Raw genomic sequence first — 25414 nt, 5'->3', positions numbered from 1 at the left:
TGCAACTTCCTGTGCTTACTTGATATTACCCTAGAAGAGATGACTTGGTTCCTTGGCTTTCATAGCATTATCCAGAACGATAATGCTTGCTTGCTTACTGTGGAAGAATGATCTGACCCTTCTCAGCAAAGTGCTAGACTCTGGGAGGTAGAGTAGAGAGGCTGAAGAGGACAGGCGTGGCACTGACCGTGTGTCCAAACTAAAAAGGAAATAATGAAAATATCCCGGCCACCTTAGAGGATGTAGAAATGCATATTTTTGTACAGTGAATTTGTTGAATCCCAGGTGAACACACAGTAGTCAAGTTGTCCAGATTTACATCTTTGTTGACTGATCACTGGGCAAGTTACGAGGAAGTAGAAGGCTAATGACATCTGTAACATGAGAATCACTGCTGCACTGCAGGTTTAAGAGAAAGAACGAATGTAGTGCCTGGCCCCAGGTAAGGTGTGCCTTGCAATCCTGCCCTACTTCTTACTCTTCCCTGGGGTGAGATACTTACACCTGTTTTCTGGGCTACATGCAATGAGTGGCTACAAGATTCTTACTGCCTGCTTTTAAGGTTAGTTTCCCTGGATGGCACAGTTGTATGGTAACACCAAATAGTACCCCTTACGATAAATGATTACTATCAGGTTTATTAGACTGGAGTCTGGTTTAAAAATTTGAGTTTTATAGGTTACCTGGCTCAATTGGTTTTAAGTGTCCGACTCTTGATTTCAGTTTAGGGCATGGTCTCAGGGTTGTGAGATTGAGCCCGGGTTGGACTCTGGACTGGGCATGGAGCCTGCTTGAGATTCTCTCTCCCTCTGCCCTTTTATTTATTTTTTAAGATTTTATTTATTTATTTGACAGAGATCACAAGTAGGCAGAGAGGCAGGCAGAGAGAGAGGGAAGCAGGCTCCCCACTGAGCAGAGAGCCCGATGCGGGACTCGATCCCAGGATCCTGAGATCATGACCTGAGCCGAAGGCAGCAGCTTAACCCACTGAACCATCCAGGTGCCCTGCCTCTGCCCTTTTAAAAAAAAATGGAGATGACAGAAATATGTGGGTTTATGAATAGCTGTTTTCTGCTAGGCATCTGGAGAAAGCTTCATATGCTAGTGGCACATAAAAGACTCAAAAGACACAATACTACTTTTTTTTATGCATATGGGTTAGACGACAAGACAATGACAAAAATACATTGACAGTTTGGTGCAAAAACTGTCAGGATTATAGCTTTAAGTCAACAGTTCACAAGTTTTAACATTTTCTAAATTATTTTTCAACTTCACATTTAATATATTTGTACATGCTACATGCTCTTACCACATTAAGTAGTTTGATTATTAAAGTTATGGATGGAGCAGGCTCACGGATCTGCATTTTATTTTATTTTTTATTTTTATTTTTATTTAAGACTTTGTCAGAAAGATAGAGTTCAGACAGGTAGAGAGGCAGGCAGAGGCAGAGAGAGAAGCAGGCTCCCTGCAGAGCAAGGAGCCCGATGTGGGACTCGATCCCAGGACGCTGGGATCATGACCTGAGCCGAAGGCAGCTGCTTAACCAACTGAGCCACCCAGGCATCCCCGGATCTGCATTTTAAAAATTATTTTAGAGAAAGAGAGAATGAGTGGGGGAGGAGGGGCTTCAGAGAGAAGCTGAATCTTTTCAGCTTGAGAGTCTGAAGTCGGACTCTCACGCTGACTTCCTGCTAAGCTGGTCTTGGGGCTTGATCCCAGGACCCCCAAGATCACGACCCGAGCCACAACCAAGAGTTGGACACTCAACTGACTGAGCCACCCAGGTGCCACCCAGGTGCCCCATCGGATCTGCATTTTTTTTTTTTCTTTTTAAAGATTTTATTTATTTACTTGACACACAGCACAAGTAGAGGCAACAACAGACAGAGGCCGAGGGAGAGGAAGGCTTCCTGCAGAGCAGGGAGCCAGACGTGAGACTCAATCCCAGGACCCTGGGATCATGACCTGTGAGCCCAAGGCAAACGCTCAACTGACTGAACCACCCAGGTACCTCTGCATTTTTTAAAAAAAGACTTTGAGAGAAAGAGAGAGGGGGGGGGGAGGGGAGGAGCAGGGAGGAGGGGCAGAGGGAAAGAGAAGCAGATTCCCCACTAAGCATATGCAGGGTCCCATCACGGGACTTGAGCTGAAGGCAGACCCTTAACTGACTGTGCCACCCAGGTGTCCCTGGATCTGTATTAAATTAATTATTTAATATTTTACCTATTTGTGAGAGAGAGCACACAAGCAGGCAGAGCAGCAGGCAGAGGAAGCAGCAAGACTCCCTGCTGAGCAAGGAGCCTGATGTGGGATTCGATCCCAGCACCCTGGGATCATGACCTGAGCCGAAAGCAGATGCTTAACCACCTGAGCCACTCAGACATCCCCAGATCTGTATTTTAATGTGTCTGGAAGTCTTGCAGTGACTCACGGGCTGAGATACTTGGATGGACAGAGCAGTTATGGGCTTACTCTGTGTCAAGGCTGTTCTAAGGCTACACATATGATTTATAATCCTCACAACTCCTAGGAGATTGGGCCTAGTAGCCCCATTTTACAGCTGAGGAAATGGGAGTCAAGTTACAGAATCAACAAGGATGGTTTCAGTGAAAGCGGCTGGCTTCGGACCCCACGCTCTTGGTCACTGTCCCTCACTACCTTTACCTTTAGTGAAAATTTTGAGTTTGGAGGGTAACTGAAATCTAACTTGGTGTGGGCAAGTTGAGAGGAATGGTGTGAACTTTGGAACAATTACTGAGCGAGAAAGGGTGGACTGTGGTGAGATTAAAGTTACTGCCTCTGGAGTAAGTTTGGATTTTGGACCTCATCCTATCACCCAGCTAAGTGTGTGAGAGCAGACACCTCCTTCAGAACTTTTTATGCGTTCCAGACTTTTTTTTAGGAATGCATATTAAACGCACTGGCCTCAGTAACAGTCTGCAAGAAGAAATCCTTTACTGTTGTCCCTGGATCTCACAAGGCTGGATAACACCACAAGGGTAAAGTTAGTTTCGGGGAAACACTTGGTTCTCTCAGAGCGTATGTTCGGCATAAAGCATACCAGGAACCTAGTTTTCCCAATGGGCATGTAATGGTTTCAAGAATAGTATGTGTATCTCAAAGCTCATGGGACTGTAAATGAGAGCCAAGCTGGGAATTCCAACATACTAGGCAACTGTGGAAGCCATTTAAGGGAGAAAGCAGGGCAGAAATTAGGATCTACTTTTTTCTTGCAGTGTGTTACATTTTTCTGAAGTGTGATGATGGAATTAACCCCGGAAGTCCCAATCCATCTGTTATCTCTCTCTCTTTTTTAAAATTTTATTTATTTATTTGACAGAAAGAGATCACAAGTAGACAGAGAGGCAGGCAGAGAGAGAGAGGGAAGCAGGCTCCCCGCTGAGGAGAGAGCCCCATGGGGGACTGGATCCCAGGACTCTGAGATCACGACCTGAGCCCAAGGCATCGGCTTAACCCACTGAGCCACCCAGGCGCCCCCATCTGTTATCTTAACATCCGTAAAATGATCTACAAACTGCTTTATTTTTTAGTAAAGTTGGATAATTTACTAATGACTTAGTTGTTGGTAAAGGAGGGTGTCTTGCATTTCTTCCTCATGGAAACCGCCAGAGCCAGCTGGGGTCACTTATTTACATCCTATGAATTTTGTCTGCTGTTGAGGTTAATAGAGTTAAAAAAAAAAAAAGTTCCCCAGCAAGCACACCAACCCTCTGCCCCCATGTTCTAGCTACAGTGATGGACTCCCCCCACCAGCAGTCCGCACCCCCTCTGCCGTGTCATGGCTTGGCCATGTACCTTTGTGCAATCCTGGCTCAAACGCAGCCATGTCCACACAGCTCCCCGCATACTGTTCCTCCCCTGCCTGCTTTCCCCTCATCGGGTCACAGGTTCTGTGAGGAAGGAAGGCACCTGGCTTGCCTGTAGAAGGCCACTCAGTATCTTGAAGAAAAAAGGAAACCCCTCAAAGACCAAAGTGTATTAAAGAATTGCTCCAATACAACTTAACTTTAACGTTTTATTTTGTGTAAAAAAGGGCAATTTAGTGAATTATTTTCATCTTGTACACAAAGTTATAATTTTAATGCTTTTCACATCCATGCTGAAAATTTGCAGTTTGGTAAAAATGAAAGGAACATAAGTTTCTCTGAAGGAATTTTTCACGCCATTATATACACTTCATGAGAAAGTCTCAAATACTTCCTCAGTGATCACAAGTTACCAAGAAAATAAAAGATTAAATTTGTACAGATATTGATCTATATATCAAATACATACAGAAATGATGTAAAAACCTTATGCAGTTTACTTTGACCTCTGTCCTCAAAAGATTTGCCCAGGGACAGATGCTTTTCTTTTGTATAAATGACTGTGGCTTTATTTAAAATATGAAAATCAAAGGAAGCAACCCAGTTTCATCACAGTATTTTTAAAATCCCTTCCCAATAGTAAAGGATCATTACCAAATATATAGCACCATAATACAAGTATTGATGGGAGAGGGTATTCACATCACGCAAAATTAATATAATAAAAACAAACAAACACTGAAAACCCGTGTTAGTATCCGTAGAATAAGAAGTTGATAACAGCTGTAGCTTTCCTCATACACAGCAAGGAAAAGGTTAAAGAGTTTAAACTACCAAAAATCCCCAAATAATTCTAAGAGGAGAAAAATGAAAACAAACCCAAGGTCAGCAGTACATTTTGAACCGTAAAAGAGAATGGGGCTATTGGGTCATACGACTGGAGTTATGGCTAAGACATCACTCTCCTCTGCACTAACTTGTTTTCTGTTTATCAGCAGCAGGAGTTAGAGCCTGAACAATGAGGAGGGCTTCAGACTGTGTTGAGACCACAGAAAGTCCTTGCCAACCTTTAACTGTTGATCATGGGATCAAGACAAGAAACATTTCACGAACAGGTGGGACATTCAAAGACACTCAGAGCCTGGTTTTGCTGTATGACTGGAAGCTTCTAAGACCTGGCTAACAAATGAGCATTGCGCACAGAACTAATTACCAGGCTCCAAATCAAATCCCTCCTGATTTTCCCCAGTTCCCCACAGGGCCCCTAAGCCCCAGGTATGGCAGGCACGCCCTGCAGCTCCTGTCACGGAACCAGAGCCTGAGAATGAAGACCATGGTTAAGCCCTGCTGTGGAAGTCTTCTTCTAGGCTTTACGTTTATGGGAAGATTCTTAAAAGTTAAAGATTTGGGAAGTGTGAGGATGTCACATTTACAGTAGGTCCCTCTCAGTAAGGTTGTTTAAGATAAATATCCAGTAATTTAACAGCTGAATTCACATATATTTGACACATGAGAATCAACTTGGCGTTGATATGATCTGCATTTATGCCCCTAAAGAGTCAGTATTAAGAAATGTTGACATGCGATTCCATACATTCTTACACTATAAAGTAACAAATTTTACTTCCAGTAGCAACTACAAAACCTTATGTTATTAACCCCTCTTGCATAGAATGAGGTAAACCTGTGCGTATTACCAATGCTATTATTCCCAAAAGTAGAGCAATATTTTAGAAAATAAATTGCTGGTTTTTAATGTTCTATGCATTTTAAAATTCAAACAAAAATCTTACCTAAAATGGTCTCCTGGGGCTTTCCATTACCATTTTTTTTTAAAGCATTCCATAGGCTGAAGGACTTTAGAGGTTAATCATTTTGATTAATTTCTAATTAGCCCTACCTATATTCCAGAGGAGATGGTCAATGTTACCACTCTGAAGAGGCCAGGCTAAGACCCAGAAGCACTTCTAGAACAGATGCAATTAATTCCTGAGAGTTTAGTTTATGAACCTCACTGGTAAACGCTAGAGCTCTCTCATTCAGTCACAACTCAGAAAGTTAGAAAAATGCAGAGAGCAAACCTTTCACCCATTTACCCTTGTATCCTTTTGTTTTTTAAAGGAAGCCATGTGAATTTTAAAGTAGGGAATGTTTGAAATGGTCCAAATCAGTTATTACTGTTAAAATTAATTTTGAATACAATTAAAAGACAACTCATTATATATATATATTATATATATAATATATATATATATACCTATATATATATGGAATTTTAAGAAAATTAAATTCTCTTTCAAATTAGTTTTTTTTTTTTTTTTTTTTAAACAAAGCCAGGATAGTTAAAAGCAGAGCTGGAATGATTTTGAATTCTAAACTGATTTTTGGCTTTAAACAACTTTTGATTTGATTCTACTGGTTATACAGAAGAACATCTGTTTTGGGGTGTGGTTATATTATCTAACAGAAGGAGGGAAATGGCAGAGAACTGATCAGAATCCCTCTTGTGGGGTGTCTTTAGTAAGGAAAAGAAAATGAACGAAGGACAATATTATTACTTTCCCCAACCCCTCAACGTGTACACTGAGATCCTGTTCATCTGGTCAACCATTCCAGTTTAACACTTTAGTGTTAGGATAATTTTAATCATTTTTTAATTAAAAGAGAACATATAAAAGTATCAGAGTTCTTCCAGTTTCATATAGAACTCCAAATAAATTTTCACAGAATGAAAAACATTTCTGTACAAACATTTAAAATGGGCTACAACAAAATGCCACCAAGCGGATTTAATTCCCCTTCCATGATCTATGTGGTGATGAACCCTCCACGAGAGGGGGGCTCAGTTGCATATTTCTGCAGCAAAGGAAGCTGGAGATGTGACTGGCCTAACTTCTAAAATCCCAAAAATTTCCCAACAGGTACCAAAAAAGGTTCATTTGTAATGACAGTTCATTTGCATTTACAACTATATCCTTCTTAAATCATTTCCTTCAATCCTGCTACCTAAACTTTAATCTTACCAAAAAGTTAGAATTTCAGTTGTTAACAATGCACATAAATCCAAACTTGGAAAATATTACAAAATTCTTTCAAAAGCTTCAAATACAACACAAAAATTGTCCATCTTTATAAATTGAAAAATTTCCCCCCACGACTAAAATAGTTTCCCCACCCACCTGAAAAATCTGGAACTGAAATTTTCTATGTTTAGCAAAATGTCCCAGTAGAATAGTCCCGCTGTACAGCTTGAGGGATTATAAATCAGTCCTGTGTAAAATTCTTCCCCTCCCGCCCTCAGTTTTGGAGCCCTCTCAGGGCTCTTGTTTGATGTAGAAGTTGGCAGAGCCATTGCTTTCCTGATCAGATGCTCCTTGGAGGAAATTATAATCCTCTCCGTCTATCAACTCCTCCTTCAGCTGCAATGTAGTCACTGCATGAAAGGGATAAACGTATGCGATGTTATTAAGCCTTTCTAGAAAATGCAGATTACTTTCAGTCTTCAGGTTCCACTAACTTTACATGTCTTCGATAGCTCTAAAAATTAACCCCCCAAAGTAGGAACATTTAATTCATTTCAATTTTCAAAGTATATCAGCAGTTAAGGAAAGTTCCATAAAGGAACTGTAAGATACTGCACGACAGACATCTTCAATGAAATGGTCAAGATCATGGCACTAATTTGGCGAGAACAATTAGAATTTCTCTTACAGTGTAGTATTCACTTTTATGTCAAGGTCTATACAATGATATATTTCTCACATTATTCTGAATTATAATATTTAAAATGAGTAACAACCCAATAAATAGGACTTCAATGCAGTCTTATTATTTCCAAGGAGTACCTTTACTAAAAAGACTCCCTGCAGAAAAAAAGATAGAAATTTGATAATATTAAGATAGTACTTATAAATAAAACAAAGATTTCTATCATCTATAAGATGGGTATTATGTATATATGTATTTTACATATTTATAAAAACAAATGATAACTGATATTAGATCACCTGTATTAAAACTAAAATAACTGGAAAAATTGAGTAATTATTTTAGGCAAAACGAAACTTGTCTGACATTGGCAATGAGAAAATCACTGGTGCAGAACAGTGAACACTGCCAATGGCATCACCTGATGGCAGTACTGCTGGAGTCCTTATCTGAGGACCTCATTTTTTCCTTTTTTTCCCCAAATTTTAAGTAGGTTCCACACCCCACGGGGGCTTGAAATCTTGACCCTGAGATTAAGAATAGCATGTTTTACCCACTGAGCACAAACCCAACAGTATAGGCAGTCCTCAATTTATAAACAGGTCATATATCAGGGGGTCTTCTGTGGACAACGATTTTCTAGTTTCCTTCGTTTTTTTTTCTTCTCCAGTTTCTCAGTTTCTAATATTTTCAGTGGGGCTTAGATTTCTTTGCAGCCACTGAAGTCATGCTAGTTAGTCAGAATCCTTAGGGACAGGAGGGAGGGCAAAGATGATGAGAAAGAGAAATTTCTTCTTTGGGGGGCCCAGCAGTAGCCTTGGGCAAAAACTTCAGGCTGTTTAATTCTGAGATTTTCCTATCTTCGTCCCTACTTTTTAAATAAAAAATTATCTAACTACCAACCTCTCAGAGACGTGTCCAGGTTTCTTAAAAATGTTACTGTTTAACCAAAACTGATTGGTCAAATTCCAAATAATTGAAAGGATAGGTGATCCAGCATGGTAACAGTGACGCGGATTGGAATCTAATCCCGTGGTGAGCAGGGCTAGTTTCCTTTTCCAATTTCTTCAGCACACAGATGTGTTCCATCAGAGGTCACAAACTGTGTCCTTCCTGCTCCCTGGCCTGTGTCCCATGGTTCTTTTGAATTGGACTGACTGCTCTGAGACAAGAGGTTTCACCTAAGACCTGGGAAAGCAGGCAGACTTGGCACAGGGAGGCCAGCCATCTCCAGGGGCTGCGATCGGTGGGAACTCTCTGGCTGCTGTGCTCTGTAGCTGGGCAGCCCGAGCCTCCCTCTGCCACGGTGCCTGCCACAGATGTGGCACAGATGTGGATGCACTGCGTGTGGCCCCCGCTCGTGCTGGTGAGCTCATGCTCCCTGAGAGCACCCATCTGCTGCCTGCAGGCACGAGCTCCAAATAAAAAGTGCAGACTTCTTGTTTCTTCCACTGTGGATCTTTCCATTGTGATTGGAAAGACGGGATGAGCACATACACGGGATGTAAACTGGGAACTGCTTATATAGAAAAAAGTTCAATTTATGAGAAGAATTAGGACTCAGAGTATTTAGATAAATAGTGAGCTAAGTTTTCATGAAGTACTAACTAGACAGTGTCACCATGTGGAACCATATTAAAATGGTTACAATTTTACTTTCTTATTTTTAAAGATTTTACTTATTTTTCCGAGAAAGAGTGAGAGCGCGGCTCATGTACCCACCAGCGAGGGGGAGAGGGAGAAGAAGACCCACTGCAGAGCAGGGAGCCTGATGTGGGACTCCATCCCAGGACCCTGGGATCATGACCTGAGCCAAAGGCAGACACTTGACCAACTGAGCCCCCCAGGTGCCCTAAAATGGTTACACTTTTAGAGTTAAACAGTATAGTCATAGAAAAATGTTTTCCGTCCTAATCTTAGTTATAAAAGGTTAGTTCCAAAAATACTGGTTCCTGGGTGCCTGGCCGGCTCAGTCCGCAGAACATGCGACTCTTGATCTCAGTGTTGTGAGTTCAAGCCCCACAGTGGCTGTAGAGGTTACTTTAAAAAGAAATCTTAAGGTCTTTGACACCTTACTCAATAATTTAAATAATACTCTTTTGAGAGATGTCAATTCATTTCATTTTACTTTGGTACTTGTTTTGGTAATGGTGTTAAGAAAATTCATAGCCCAAAGACAGAAAAGTGAATACACTATGCCTAGAATAACAACAAAACAAACACGAATCAGACTGCTGAAACTCAAAGCAAACAAGACTGTGTAGTTCTTTTCTTTGTAAAAAAAAAAATTAAAAATACTTTTATGGAGAGTATCAAGTATATACTAGTTATCTTTTAAATCTAACCAACACACATTAATTGTTAAGGACATTTGAACAATGCTGTGAAAATAAATACATAGGAAAGAAAAACCCCAAGTTCATTAAAGGTGCAGTACCCACGATAAAAGGTTGGTTGAAACAGTATCTTATTATAGGATGGTCAGATGGCTACATGAATGAGAAAAGAACTTGGGTGCTTCAAGACCAAACGCGTTCCATTCAAACCGATGTTACTTTGTTTTTTGTTTTTTTGAAATGTAAGAAAGGTAAGCTGAGATTCTAAACAGTTCTGAAGCTATTTGCATTTACTATTAACAATGAATTTCTGGATTATGCTTCTATACATGTTAAAATATGGAAACAATGTGCTTAAAATAAAGTAACTTAAGATAAAGGTGAAACCGTTCACTCAGATGTAGAATGCTTTCATGCAAAGTTTCACTGTTTTCATGGAACCTAAAATAAAGCCTGTCTGGTGTCTTCAGGCTAATCATTTCTCTTTTCCAGGCCTTATTCTCAATGAATGATGGATGAAATAAAATAGACCCTGTGGCCAGATGCCAACTTCTACGCAAGTGCATCTCCCGAGTGCCATTTTTTAAAAGGAAGTCACTTTGTGGGCTCTACTCACTAACATCTCAAGAGATAAGCTAATGGAAATCATATTTTCCTAGCTAGGATAGTCCAGAAATAATAAAGTCTCAGTAGCTAATCAAACTACAGCTTTCAGGTAATTAAGACAGGGAATGTAGTCCCCACACACTTTCAGCAGAGAAAGATCACACCATGTCCCAAGAGATGTGCCCCCAGCTGAGGTGGCACTACAGACATTGGTGGAAGAAGGGCATCAAGTAGGAGACCCCCTGGTTTCCATCCCACGCGTCTACTCTGAGTTCTAGGGTCTTGCTAATCCTAGAAGTTCTATTTTACATGAATCAGTAACCTCTCACAGAACCTGACACACACATAAGTTAGTCCAATGCTTAAAGAAAACACCTAACACCCAATAAAAATTCAAACATATTCAGAGCTCACAATATCTATAGTTAATGACTTATGTTAAAGAAGAATATGTCATAAATAACAAGTACAAAAACAAAGTCAGAGAGACAAACAAGAGAAACTGAAATGTTCTTTAGACTTTGAACGTTTTTCCACTGAGGAGCAGATAAACTTAAGTTTGCAGTCCTAGTCTATTTTTTTAAATACAAAAAAGGCATAGTAATTTCCTCTAGATGTAAGGATATCAGAGTGATCTTCAGAGAGACAGACTAGGAAGGATGAAGATGACCCAATACACTGGTAGGGAGGCAAAAGCTAAACAACAAAAGGCAAAAGCCCCCCCCCCCCCACCTCCTCCCACAAAATAAAACAAAACCAAAATCCACACCCACAAAAAAAAGCCAAAAACACCCCACAAAAGCCAAAACCCCAAAAAACTTCAGACATAAAGGCATTATCAAACAGAGGAAGAAGAAGAAAACAGAGCTAGGTATCAAGTCCCATCAGGGTTTCCAACACACAAACATTGTGAAGACCGTTGACTGAATAAAACCACGGTGTAGCAACAGGTAGGATACAGCAGAACACATGCCAAGGCCTGTAGGACTCAGGCAACGAAGCCGTCTCTCCCGACTCACTCCTGAAGTTCATCACAAGCAAGTGAAGCCTCTCAGGCACTCTATGATAAACACATTTGCTCTCAACAACTACGAAGGGCTAAACCTTTTGCAGTTTTCCTTACAATGTACTAGCTTGGCCAGATCAATTAAATTCAAATTAAATGTCACTTACTGAATCGGTGTAAATACAGAAACATAAAGTTATGGGAATAAATTTTACTCAAATTCAACACCAAAATTATACAAGAATTTAGGTCCAAGTTCATGTTATTCAACTAGTGGCGGTCACAGTGTTACCACCAGACCCCAAATTCCACAGGAACACAAAACACATCCTTCCTAGTGAGTGAGAGACAAAAAGCCTCATCTTTGAGTCTGATTAATCAGGCTGATCCCTCATGGTGTCCTTCTCCCCCAGGTCACACCACATAGAATTCTGCAATGGAAAATGTTCAACTATTTTAATGAAACCATGGAACAGTACAAGTTGTCTCACAATTCCACCAACTGAAACGATGAGCTTTACCTTCATGTGAGGCTCAAGAAGTGGTTTAAAAGAAAATAAAAATCCCTCCCTGATGATTCAACTTCAGTGAAGTGACTCCCAAGGACTAGTGAAGATGAAGTTTTTAGTTGAAAAAAAAAAAAAAAAAAGAAAAAAAAAAAAAAGAAAAATTTAATGAGTCAGCATCTGTCATGCCGGACCATGCTTTGTCTCCCACCGCCCTGCCCAGACTTTCAACCCCTGTAGTACCTGTGGTGCGGAGGGGACTATTACCTGTTTTGAGGCTGGGACTGAACTCTCGGCTAGTGCTGGGAGGTGGGAAGGCCTCTGGGGCTGTCTGTGCTGGAAGGGTTCGATATGGAGGAGGAGTCAACTCTTCGTCACCAGAGAAGCTCCTCCGCACCCCACCTGTCATGGGCAGGCTCGACAAACTGACAGGCTTCTTCCCAACTGGCATCTTCCTCTCTAAATATCAAGTCAAACTAAAGTAAGCTTTTACTTACATGTGTGGTAAGAAAAGTGCATTATAACTAGGAAAGACTGTGTTGCATAGGATACTCTGGAAAGAGAACCGACTATGCAAGGTCTGTATTTCTGGAAACAAGGACTGTGAGGGTGTGTACCTGTGGGGGTGTATGCTCAGGGTGAGTGATGGGGGAGATTACTTCTGGTCTCTGAGAGCCTGGGGATCCTGGCTCCCGACTCTTAACATCAACTTAAAATACAACGAAGTGGGGCACCTGGCTGGTACAGTCCGTGGAGCACACTACGACTCTTGACCTCGGGGCTGTGAGTTCAGGCCGCATGTGGGGCCGAACTCGCAGTTTAAGTTTTTTTACTTAAAAACATAATCTTAAAAAAATAAAATGAAATAAAATACAACAAAGCAAAATGAACCACCTAGAACATTCGGTGTAGAGAATAGCAGGCTAACTTCCTTCAAGAAAATTTTACCTTGAAGGAGGCTGAAAATCCAATAAGAGAGAGAGAAAGTTTTAAAACCCCACTTGTTGGGTAGCATTTCAATGCCATATAAGGTGAAAGGATTGGCTTTTGGGGAGAATTGAATGGCTGAATCAATGTATTATCTAGGTGGCAGGATTTACTGATATGAAATGTGCTCTCCTACCTTTCGGATTACAATCCAGTCTTTTAGAAAACACAATTCTTACTCTGAAAAGCATTTCTAAAATTTAAAGCTTGTTGCCTGCAAGTACTTAAGCAATCTAATTTCTTTTGAAACACCTTTTGGTCATAGTTTCATAAGCAAATATAAGCCTTTGAAGATTTATACAATGCTTTCACCAGCAAAAAATATTCTAAACTTTGCAAATACTGAGCCAACATATTGCGTTAGTCAGGCTGAAAGCTGAAGGATACTTACATACCTCTGGGACTATAAATTGTATCTGTTTTCTTCCAGAGTATATGAGCGATCAAAGCAAGAGCAATCAGAAATTATGCTTCACAAAATCAGGACTAAAAGATAAATCTAAGTCAGACAGTATTCTTCTGTAAAATGGTCTGGAGACTAAAGCCAGGTGTGAGTATACATTCAACTCTCAACTGCCGAACCAAAATCACATGCAGCAAATCATTTAGACTTTTCCTAATGTATGACACACTCAGAGGTAAAACTCCAAGGAGGATCTCCAGCTCTCTACTGCTTCTAACAGTCCCCTAAAGATGGTTCAGAAATTAGTGTGCTGGGTTTCCAGCTCTAGAATTACCAAACCTTGAAAAAAATAAGGCTTTTCATATTGGACAGACACACGCACGCAACTGTCTATCTGATTCTCTTGGCAGAACACGATCGTTATTTAAGAGCACTGGTCAATGATTATCCCTTTGTAGCATGAACACAGATCACTGCAAAACAAGCTAGAACAATGAAGCCAATCAACTATTTCTGCTAAAACAAAACAAAACAAAACGCAAAACAACCAAACAAAAAGCAACACTACCAAAGAACACACCAATGGATGATTTTGAGTACAAAAAGACTGAGGAGCCAGAAGATGAAACCAAAGAGCCCGAATACAATAATCTGTAAGCAAACTTAAAAAGAGAAGAGTCTGTGGCTGATCTGCTAATGATACTGCATGCAATGGTTAAATTACATTTATGGACCCCAAATTCTTTCCTATTTGGACAAGTCAAGTTTTGCAGGAAAAATGTCTAATGAACTACCTGGTGAGCTATACAAAAACAATAAAGGAAACAGGGAGTTACAATGAAGACCGCTGCTTCTTCACTCATATGGCACTGGAATTCCTTAACCTCAATTCCAAAATTCAGTTTTCCTATAAAACTCTGGCAACAAAACCAGACCTCACTTGGTGATACTCTTTTTAATCTTTATTTGGCTCATTTAATGTAAACATTTACATATATTTTACTTCCAGAAAATGTGCCAGAGTCTGGAAGGGGTGTTATGTAATATATGCTACGCTGTACTTTCCTGAAATCTGAAGAATTCTGAATTCCAAAACACATCTGGTCCCAAGGGTTTCTAATAAGGGACTGTGGGCTTACTGTCCTTTTCCTTCCTATGCCCAAATGACGATTTAAAGGCACGAGATGATGCCATAATATTAAGAGCCCTTACAAAACATTACAGTTAAAGAACACGGTATATTTACACATAAATTCATTTTCCCAGCTTATCAAGAAATGTGGTACCATTAAATGTCCCTATAAACTGGCATATTGATACTATCATTTCTTTAGTTTCGTACTTCTTCCCATGTCCCTGGCCCAATTAATTCAAAATCGTTAAACCCCTTAAGGTGGAAACAAATCCACAAAAGTCACACCGAGGGAGACATGTGAATGTAAGGGAGGCATGTGTACTCAATGCTCAGAAATTATTTCTAAAAAATATGTCATGTAATAATAAATGTTCTTAATTCAACATCTTGGAAAGAAAATTCTGAATCTCGGTCTTGCCCAACAGAAAGTGAAAAGGCAGGCTAACACAGCCTGTGCTATCCAACCTCATAGAAAGCTCAGTGACCATGCGTGCTACGGTTAGTCCACTGACAAAGTCTCCATGTGAATTCTTCCTCCTTGTTTCCGGAGGCATGGGGATTGCTTCGATCTGCCTGCCTGGCAATGTTCTCTAGAGTTCTTTCAGATGAGTATCGAACCTGACAAGCAGCTAGTGGGAAAAGCAACTGGACAAACGGGAGGCCTATATCTCTGATATAAAAGAAAGAGTGAGAGAAAGGCCTGGAGGTTATCAGTGTTGAGGCGGACATAATTTCATGCTGGAAGGACACGAGAGCACCATGGTAGTGGCTGGTAGAAATTTTTTGTCCCCCAGTGGGAAAAAAAAACAGCAACTATAAAACAAGTGTCTGTAATCAGAAAGTAAGGGCATGTTTCATTCTTTATGCTGCTCAGTCTCTTGGTGGTTAATGAGACAGATTAAAACTTATCTGAACATATGGAAAGTCAGCTGGAAAAATATGTTTTAGTTTTAACCCTTAAATGTACTCTTTGCTTTTGAAAGTATCTTTATATAAAAATAATCTTATCTCAGAATGAAACAGTCCATGAGGAGTGTCATGAAGAGAAAAACCTGTGGCTTCCTATGTGGGGGGAGAAAAGATGTTAAAAGAGTAAAAATTAAGGGCTATCAATATAGTCTATATTAATTTGACTATTAATGCCAATAACCACTCATTGGAAGGTAAAAAATAATACAGAAAGCATATTTAGAAAAAAATTTTTAGGCCTTTGCTAGCCACCAACTTGAATTTCTTATAAAATCTTATTCTAGAAGGAGAGTTTTGATTTGTAAGGATGGGCTTCTTAGGCTCTAAGTCACTGTAGATATCAAGTGCTTCCCTTTTTAAAGTTTTACAAAAAAGATTAAAAAAATTAATTTTCAGTAGGTTTACATATTATTTCGAGAACTATTTGTGCTCTCTTCTTCACCATACATGTTTTAAAATATTACGGTGATCATTTTTCCTGCCCACTAAAATAGAAGTGTTTCTCATTACTGAGGTTTGCCTTTTATGGCATACTGCACCTTTAAGCAAAATACATAATGCACAGTCACTGGCTCTCACAAGGGATGTTAGTTTCTGTGTGAGAATGCTGTGACCCCAACTGGTTAACAGCTTAGGAAATGTATATAAACACCATGTGGTGACCCACTTTTCTTATGTCCTTTGTATTGCTGGGACTTAGCCTTTTTCTTCTGTTTTGAAGAACCTGATTGGCTTTCTCTTGACGCTGAAAAATAAAAAGGAAAATTGGTACCAGATAAGCACTCCGAGCTCACATCTCTAGATACAACTTAGACGAATTATCTTTACCAAAACCATTATGCTTATAAAAGTACATGATGCTTAGAAAATAAGGGTGCGTGTTCCTGTAAAACCCATGATACCAGACAGATTCCATTACTGATTCAGTAAGCACTTATTTTGTAAAATACACTGTAGCCTATCATTTCAAACTCGTTAACACAAGTCCAGCTGCATTGGGCGGCTGCTCTTACTCTGGTGTTTCTGTCTAGAGTCATTATGTAACTGGTTACTGGGTTCACACTGCGGTGGTACCCATGGTCTGAGTGATAGCGTTGTTCCGTCTTAAGATCTTACCTGGCAACCAATCAGACAAAGGTATATTCTTGTCCTGTGAGCTCACAAGATGACTTATGTGAAACAGTCCTCTGGAGAATTGCTGATTTTTACAAAAGGACACCTTTTCTGTATACCAACTTACACTGTGAAGCCGGAGGCTGTAGCTGATATCCAGTTAACTGACACCACCCTACAGGATAGAGGTCAGGGGACTCACAGTCTACCCACTGATCGTACTCTTCTTCCCATCCGTCAAAGTGTATCCTCAAGAGACGATGAATAATTCGAGTTACTGTGGCTACACATATTAACCGTGGCTCCATGAGATCTACTGCTTCTAATTTCATTCCTACACGAAATCCGTGATTTGGAACATCCTGACATAGAAGAAGCAAAGCATTACCACTGGTGAAAAGAAGGCAGCACGAGTCCACTATCACCAAGAAAGAGGGGGGTAAAAAAAAAGCAACGTAACCAAATAACCCAATTTAAATAAACAAAAAAACCCTAAAAAATTCTTTAATTATTAAAACATATGAAGGTGAATAATCCATTATATGTTAATAAAAAAATTAAAAAATTAAAAAATAAAACACATGAAGGTGAAGTTACATAAGAAACTAGTTGGAAAACGTATTCATTTCTATTTTACTCGGATTAAAAATGAAGCCAACTTTGAAAATGAGCTTCATATCCTAGGTAAAGAAAATATATTGTTTTATTACTGTATATTTGTTAATCAAAGACTCTTTGATCAACAGTGATTTGCATTTGCGAGGCATCAAAAAAACTCCACATAATTATTATGCCATTATTTCAACTTACCTTATTAAATAGTTTTACTGGTGCTGCAATGGAGCCAGTTTCCCTGAGGTAGTCAAACCATTTAAAAGGAAGTTTTGTGTAACCTGAAAAACACACCTCATTTAACTAGCAGTTCATTTAAAATTAGCGAAAGATTAAAATGTAGATATAAAGTTAACTTAGTATACAGGGAGCTCAGATTTTAGATTATATAATAAACTCTTGCTCTAATATATTCAAATGCAACCATTCCTCCATGTTATAAGGATTTTCTTTTGTTTCTAGACAGACATAGGTACACCTTCTCACCTAATTCAAAAGTGTCTCTCTCCTGTCCACAAGAGTTCCAGAATTTTGCATTTAAAATCCTAGACTTAGGACAATCTAACATTTCATCCTTCACAGTGATACTTTTCTGTCTTTCCAAGAAAGAAAATTGGTTGGGGAAATACTATTTTTACAGACCTGTTTTAGTCCCCCCCCCTTCTTTTCTTAAGAGAAAAACCCAAGGCTCTGATACTGAAATTAGGAAAGACACTGGTTAAGCCTTGAGAGATATTTAAGGGTATGCCTCTTTTTTTTTAGTCACATGATACTCTAAAGATGGAAACTTGCTTTCCCTCAAAGGCTTTAGCCTGTAGCTATTTTTAACAAAAGTTTATGTGTGCAATTACCTATCTCATCATCTCAATAGGGCTTGGAGAATACCAATTCATATTATAAAATGTATAGATGTTTAGGAAAAATTCAAACTAATATAATTTATGAAAGCTAGCTAGAATACAGTGCTTTATATTTTCAGAGCACCCCACACCTCTTGTGTATATGCACGTTTATCTACATATATGCACGTATCATAGGTTCACACAGCACCAAATCCAGGGCTGGGTTAAATGATGTCAGTAGATACCATGTAAAAAGAAGGCAAGGATGAAGACCCAGTGTACATATTAGGATGAAGTACCTCTAGGTGGAGTAAGTTCAATCATGTTAATTTCACAGAAACCAACAGGGAAAATAGAAGGGGAGGTTGCATGATAACAGAACCAGTCAGATCCATCTGCTGCTTCTGAGCCATCGATCCCAATCATCAGGAATCCATCAGCCAGCACCTTTCAAATTAAGAGAATTCCAAGTATGTGAAATTAGGTACTACTATTATAAAAGCAACCCTTTAAACTGACATTCTAAAAGAAAGGAAAATCTATTACATAATGGTCTCTTCAAAGTGAAAAACGCTTCTTCACTGAAATATTTAACTAACTGAAATGATAATGAAAAACCTCTGTAGATTGCAGTATGTACCAGAACAAAAGCAGGGTTACACAGAAGTGACTTAAGAGGTCTAGGACAAATTGTGCCTTTGCCAGTGGCTAAAGTGCTGGCTTCTGTGGCCCCATGAAACAGGGCTGAGTGTTCGTCTCCAATTTAACTGTCCTGTCTCGGTGAGCTTTGAGGTCCCATTCATCTTAACTTTACTTCTTTCTCCTGATTTACCACACAGAGGAGTTTTCCCAAACCTTTTCCAGCTTCGTCAAGCCTCTGCTTTAACTCTCTTATGCTACACACACCCATGTTCCTTTCTAACAGAAACTAAGGTCACTCTGTGCAAGGGTTCCCATATTCCTTTTTTTGCACCTCTCTTTTAAGACGTGGTATCCTACACCGCAAGACAAACTTTTCCATCTTGTCCTATTACTGCTGGTACTTTGCTCCAAAAACACTATTTCTTATCTTCTAATGTCTTCCAATTTCCATTACACTTAAGCTATTAAAGATACTTTGTTTTGAAACATGGAAAAGGTACAAGAATAGTAAGATGAACTCCTAGACACTTCACCTAGATACCCACTTGCAGGTATATACTATGTGTCTTTGCAGTCTGATCTGTCCTGATCCTACTAAAATGCTAAAATCACCAGTGACCAAGTCTGACCAGAGGGTGACCAAGTACCTTTCCTCCAACTCGCACCCTCCTCAAACCTCAGTGTCCCTGAAGTATTCCTACACCTGCTGACTACTCTCAACTTTCTGAAACGTTTTCTCCCAGACTCACATTATATTACAGTCTACTACCTGTTCCTGTTGGTGGTGTCCTTTTACCTCCAACCCTTACATTTCTGATCTTGGACCTTTTCTGTTTTGGCGATGTCACCTACACACATTGTTTCAGTAATCAACCTCCACGCCTACAACTCCTCTCCAGGTCTGCTGGAAGTTTGTGTCCCTTGCAGTGTCTTAGTCCCGCCTTTTCCCTGTGTGCTAAACACACCCTCTGAGAGTCCATGCAGGGTGTCAAAGCCAGCTTTAAAGGTGAGCAAGCACCAGGTCCCATGACTCCTCCTAAAGTTAGTTCTTCTATCTGTGCCATCAACTCTCTTTCCACTACATGGTATGAGAACTGCTTTCAGCCTTCCTCTTTGCCAGTTCCCGTCTTACACAGCTTAACATTTCATTGGTATGATCTCTGTTCACATCAGGAAGCTCTTCCAACAGAGCTGTTCAACAGAGAAAGCTCAGAGGGCCTGACCACATATTCAAAGCCTGCATGACTGGGTGCCTGGGTGGTTCAGTTGCTTAAGTGTCTGCCTTCAGCTCAGGTCATGATCCCAGCATCCTGGGATCGAGCCCTGCACTGAGCTCCCTGTTCAATGCAGAGCCTTCTTCTCTGTCTCCCAAGGCCATGGCACCCCCGCTCCCCTGCCAGCTCATGTCTATCCCTCTCTCAAATAAATAAATAAAATCTTAAAAAAAAGAAAAACCAAAACAAAGCCTGCCTCTCCTGGTTCCATATTATCTTTTAGTTTCTATCCCAAAGTGCCCTTTTTCTTAGTTGTTTCTACTATGTTGGATATGTACCCAGTGAACTTCCTCTTTGAGTTTAACAACCTTGCCTACACCTTTGGAAAGATCTACCCTCACTCCCATAGGATTCCTTTCCCGTTTTCTAACTACAGCTGACCAGAGTGGGGACTAGTATCTAACCTTAGAGGACCAAGCCAGAGGCTGGGCTCAGCTAGACTCTCTCTGGGGATTAGGATCAAACTGCTGTCAAGTCATGGGCTGGAGCTGGAGCTGGAAGCCCGTCCCAGGGAGTGGAGCCAGCAGCCACACAAGGAGACTGAGTGGGCAGAAGCCACCCACAAAAGTGAAAGAGCAGAGAAGAGGTGGGACAGAGGCCCTGAGAGGTGGAGAGAATTGCACTGGGTTTACAGCTTTCCCGTTCTCATCCTGCATTCTTGCATGTCTATGAGACTGCCCTGGCCTCAGGGTAACTTTCCTAAAGCTAACTTGAGTGGGTTTCTGTTCCTTATGAAACAGAAGCTTTGGCCGGAATACTCAGCACAACCTGTATTTTTGGGGGAGGGGGCAGGCAGAGCAGCACGTTCACAGGGGAGGGGAGGAACAGAGGGAAAGGGAGAATCTTAAGCAGGCTCCGCTTGTGGAGCCCAACATGAGCCTCGATCTCATGATCCTGAGGATCACGACCTGAGCCAGAATCGAGTCGGATGCTTAACCTACTCATCCACCCAGGCGCACCTCAGTGCAACTCGTTTGATGTGTACCGTGTGAATGACCTGTCTCTTCCAAACCCAGCCTGTGCTTTCCTATCTTGATGCTTTTGGGCACATCCTCTTTCCACAACGGTTTCCTCCCTGCATCTCTGCAGGGCTGTTTTTCCCAACGCTCAAGGTGATGTTTTCACCTCTTCTATAGAGCTTTCCCTGATTCCTCTGAGACTATGTGATCTCTCCTTTATTTGAATTCCATCAGTACTGTGTACCTTTCTTAAGTCAGAGTAGATCCTCAAACAAACTTCTCTTCATGTATCTTACCTTATTTTACAAGACTGTAAGCTTTTTAGAGTCCAGACCAAACCTAGCACACCGAGTATTAACTAAGCAATTCCTGAGTGAAGTCTGATGCTATACTCATTGGAGACTTCATTCTCATTTCACGCAACAGAGCATGGTACAGTGGCACTGGGTCCCAAACCTGACTAACAGAATCACCTAGAGAACTGTATTTTTTTTTTTTTTTTAAAGATTTTATTTATTTATTTGGCAGACAGAGATCACAAGTGGGCAGAGAGGAGGCAGAGACAGAGGTGGAGGCAGGCTCCCTGCTGAGCAGAGAGCCCGCTGCGGGGCTCGATCCCAGGACCCTGGGATCATGACCTGAGCCGAAGGCAGAGGCTTAACCCACTGAGCCACCCAGGCGCCCCAAGAACTGTATCTTTTTTAAACAAATACATTATTGTGTGTAATACTTCTTGTGATTCTGACTGAGTAGTCTGGAGTAGGTCATGGAAATCTATTATTTATTTATTTATATATTTATTTATTTTTAAAGGTAATCTTTTTTTAAAAAAGATTTTGAGAGTGAGAGTGCATGCGTGTGGGCGCGGGGCAGAGGCCAAGAACCTCAAGCAGGTTCCATGCTGAGCATGGGGCCTGATGTGACCCAGAGATCATGATCTCTGAATCTCATGACCTTGAGACCATGGTCTGAAACCATGAGTTGGATACTTAACCAACTGAGCCACCCAGGTGCCCCAGAGATCTGTTCTAAATAATACTGGGTGATTCTGATCACTAGTCAGGTAAAGAGAAGAACAAAAGCTTGGAACAGGTCTCCTCTAGCTGTGTGATCTTGAGCCTGCGACATGGCAGCAATCATTACTGTTTTTAGTTCTTTTGGCTCAAGGCTTTAAATTGGGTTGAAATGCAAATAACAATTCTAGCTATACTCTTATATAAGCAGATTCTGATTGGTGCTTCTTAACCATGGCTGTAATGGACAATTACCTGAGGACTCAAAAAAAAAAAAGAAAAGTCAAATCTAGGGCCCCCCAGCAGACCGATGAAATCAGAACAGGGATGAGTAGGCACTTAAAAGGTCTAGTCACTTTTATTTGTTTTTAAGTTTCCCAGGGTATTCATATTCTTATGCTTACTTGAATTGAGAACCAGTCGTCTTCTTTTTTAAAAATATTTTATTTACTTATTTGGCAGAGAGAGAGACAGTGAGGGCAGGAACACAAGCAGGGGAAGTGGGAGAGGGAGAAGCAGGCTTCCCACCCAGGAGGAAGCTCGACGTGGGGCTAGATCCCAGGACCCTAGGATCATGACCCAAGCTGAAGGCAGACACCTAATGACACAACCACCCAGGCACCCCAAGAACAACTCTTCTAGAACCTTTCATAAACAAAGCTTCAGGAGAGAGGAACAAAGGAAGAAATAAAGTATTATCAAAAGAAGAAAAAAGGCACAAAAGGAAAAAAACCAGGAAGCTGAAGATAAACTTGGCCTTGTTACAATTCTGTATTAGATTAGCTTTGACCAGGAAGTAACTCAAATATTCTCTAACTCAGGATATACAGCTCCATAAATAAAGGCAGCAGACTCAAGATGAAAATCTTGACAAGCTATAAAAAACACTGATATGAAAACTGAAATTTATTTTACTAGTATCCTTCCCCCTGGTGAAGATCAAGATACATACTTTTATGTCAGAATGAGTATTTTTTTTTTTTAAAGATTTTGTTTATTTATATGACAGACAGAGATCACAAGTAAGCAGAGAGGCAGGCAGAGAGAGAGGGAGGAAAGCAGGCTCCCTGCTGGGCAGAGAGCCCGATGCAGTGCTCTATCCCAGGACCCTGGGGCAGAGGCTTTAACCAACTGAGCCACCCAGGTACCGGAATCAAATGAATATGTTAAGGGCCTCCTTCTCCTATTACCTTAAACCCAATTCTTACAGTTGCATTTCTGAATTTGTAAACCTATAGTCTTACCTTTCTAATAGTCGCGACACATATTGTGGAAAGATTTAATGGGTCTATAGCTTCCAATTTCATTCCTTCCTTGAACCATTCCCCACTCTGGTCTACTTCTTTTACCTAAAGAATTACATGAAAGCACAGCCACCGTTACAAATATTATCATTCTAACAATGAAAATATTACCAATTTGAAAACACTTATCAGATGAAAATACCAAATGCCTTCTCCTACCTACCTAATATTATAACTCAAACTTCCGTTCGAGAATAGAGAGAACTCAGGCAAATAGACAGAATTTAAGAAAAACTATAATCAATAGTTGTGACACCTATGGATCACAAGGTCTTAATTCCTTTTACGTGAACAAATGTAATTGTGATTTCCATAATGTTAGGAAAAAACCCACAACCCTCTTTCAAACCTAATTTACAAATGAGGGTTCTTATAAAAACTTCTTACCTTAGCAAATAAATGTGGTGGTGTATCAAAATGTCCATCCTGTTTCTTTGTAATATCTACAAGGAAAAGTTACATACTAATCTGTCAGCATTTGTGAGAAGACCAAAAACCACGTTTCTTTGAAGGTTTCAAACTCACAAGGTATGTATACTCTAAAACATGGCAGAAATACATGCCTTCTACATTTATGGTGAAAAATATCTTCTAATAGTCTTTCTCTCTTCAGAGTACATGTGCTATTAAATACATTCAGCCAGTCAGAATGCTGGTAATTCCCTAGTTAGGGAATCACAACTTTGGAGGTATGCTTTAATGTGTTTAGTATTAAGTCTAACCACATTTAATCTTGTTCTTTTGATTAGAACTGAATGCAAAGGGAAAGGCTACCTTTAGATCTTTCAAATGGGCTGGCTAGGAAAAGTGTTAAGACAACAAGTGTAGTTGTGACCAGAAGTGCATTATATTTGAACTGAGAACAAGTGGAAGGAATATAAAGGAGTCAGGACACTCCTATTCTGGTGTGAACCTTCCCTAATTAAGGCAGAATGAGCAGCCCAGACAACTAGAATGCTATTTCTGATCTCTGCTATTCTGTAGAGAAAAAATAACCAGGTAGTACAATTTAGCCTCAATGGTGTTTTCAACAGGTGGTCCTGTGACAGGTGCTTACCAGATCTTTTGAATCGATGGCCTATGCTTCGAGACCAACCGATATGATGGATTAACGGGCTGTGCATATGGCACCAGAAGTCATCTGTTCTATCTTCACTCTCTTCATACACTAGTCTTAATCTTCCTCCAATTACACTTTCCACCACTGCCACTCGCGTGCGACACAAATGCCTCTTGTCAACCACTTCTACTCTCATGCAAGGTTTGAAAGGATACTGCATACTCTCTGAAACCTTAAACAAAAGCAAACAAAGACTGTTCAGAATTCATGACAAAGGTCTACAGATAATCTCAATATTGTACCATTAAAAATACTGAGTGCACTCGACATTTAGCTAGATCATCTGGCTCACTAAATTAAAATAATTCCTTAAAAAAACTTCAGGCTATTCCTTTTTTAGAGCTCTCAATTGACACTTCAGTCCTTTCTAAGATCCTGTCTTTACCTTCTGTGAGAAATCAGGAGGAAGTGTTTTGGCACCAGTAAGTCGTTTCACTAGAAAAGCTTTCCAGTTTGTATACTTATGCTGAATAGCTAAAACAAAAGAAATAACCAGTTACACTTTAGCAAAGAGCAGAATTCCTTCATAAACTATTTTTTCAAACCACAACAATTTCCCCTGTATTCAGAGTATTAAGGTTCTGTAGAAGAGTAACAAAAAAACCCAAAAAACAAACAGAAAAACCACAAGTATATCTTGCGAGCATATAAGATGTGAAACCAAAAAGTATTATCGTAATTTTGATATCCCTTGAATATTACTATGTGTGTACTATTGAAGTACAAATATTCAATTACAGTAGGGGTCAAGAGGCCACTTACTTCTAGGAGGGACAAGAGGCTTTCCACTGGCTGCACACCAGCCAACTGGATGGATGTCAGAGCCACAGACATTGCACCAGAAGTCCAGCCCAGGGTCATTTTCAAATCCTTCATATCTTAAAAGGGCATTGTAACCTGAAACCAACAAACCAATCACCACATAATAAGAAAATGCGATGAAACAGAACACGACCTAGCTGCTGGCAGTGGGTGTCAGATGTTAGCTGTACCTGCAGCAGAACCCCGTGCAGGGTGTGTGAGCAGACAGATGGCTGCCCATCCCC

General features: G+C 40.3%; 1 protein-coding gene across 24 annotated transcripts in view; it reads right to left on the bottom strand.

The window, feature by feature from the left end:
• Positions 1-4028: 4028 nt before the first annotated feature.
• MBTD1 (mbt domain containing 1) overlaps positions 4029-25414 on the bottom strand; it is a 71415-nt gene continuing 50029 nt past the window's right edge. For 12 of the 24 annotated variants that reach the window (XM_082704605.1, XM_082704604.1, XM_082704599.1 and 9 more), the window contains 10 exons: positions 25131-25265; positions 24754-24842; positions 24306-24540; positions 23636-23691; positions 23189-23293; positions 18356-18503; positions 17413-17495; positions 16730-16964; positions 16157-16234; positions 4029-7266 (listed from right to left, as the gene is read on the bottom strand). In XM_082704605.1, the coding sequence (XP_082560731.1) occupies positions 7148-7266; positions 16157-16234; positions 16730-16964; positions 17413-17495; positions 18356-18503; positions 23189-23293; positions 23636-23691; positions 24306-24540; positions 24754-24842; positions 25131-25265 (1283 nt within the window). In that variant the 3' untranslated portion in view covers positions 4029-7147. Of the gene's footprint in view, positions 7267-11685; positions 12096-12262; positions 12455-16156; positions 16235-16729; positions 16965-17412; positions 17496-18355; positions 18504-23188; positions 23294-23635; positions 23692-24305; positions 24541-24753; positions 24843-25130; positions 25266-25414 lie in introns of those variants that run through there. The other 12 variants (XM_082704612.1, XM_082704594.1, XM_082704614.1 and 9 more) reach the window with 3 other exon arrangements.

This window comes from Mustela nivalis, assembly GCF_964662115.1.
Source record: "Mustela nivalis genome assembly, chromosome: 17".
Taxonomy (NCBI): domain Eukaryota; kingdom Metazoa; phylum Chordata; class Mammalia; order Carnivora; family Mustelidae; genus Mustela; species Mustela nivalis.
Note: the sequence above shows the minus strand (reverse complement) of the source record. Positions and strands in the feature narration are given on the sequence as shown.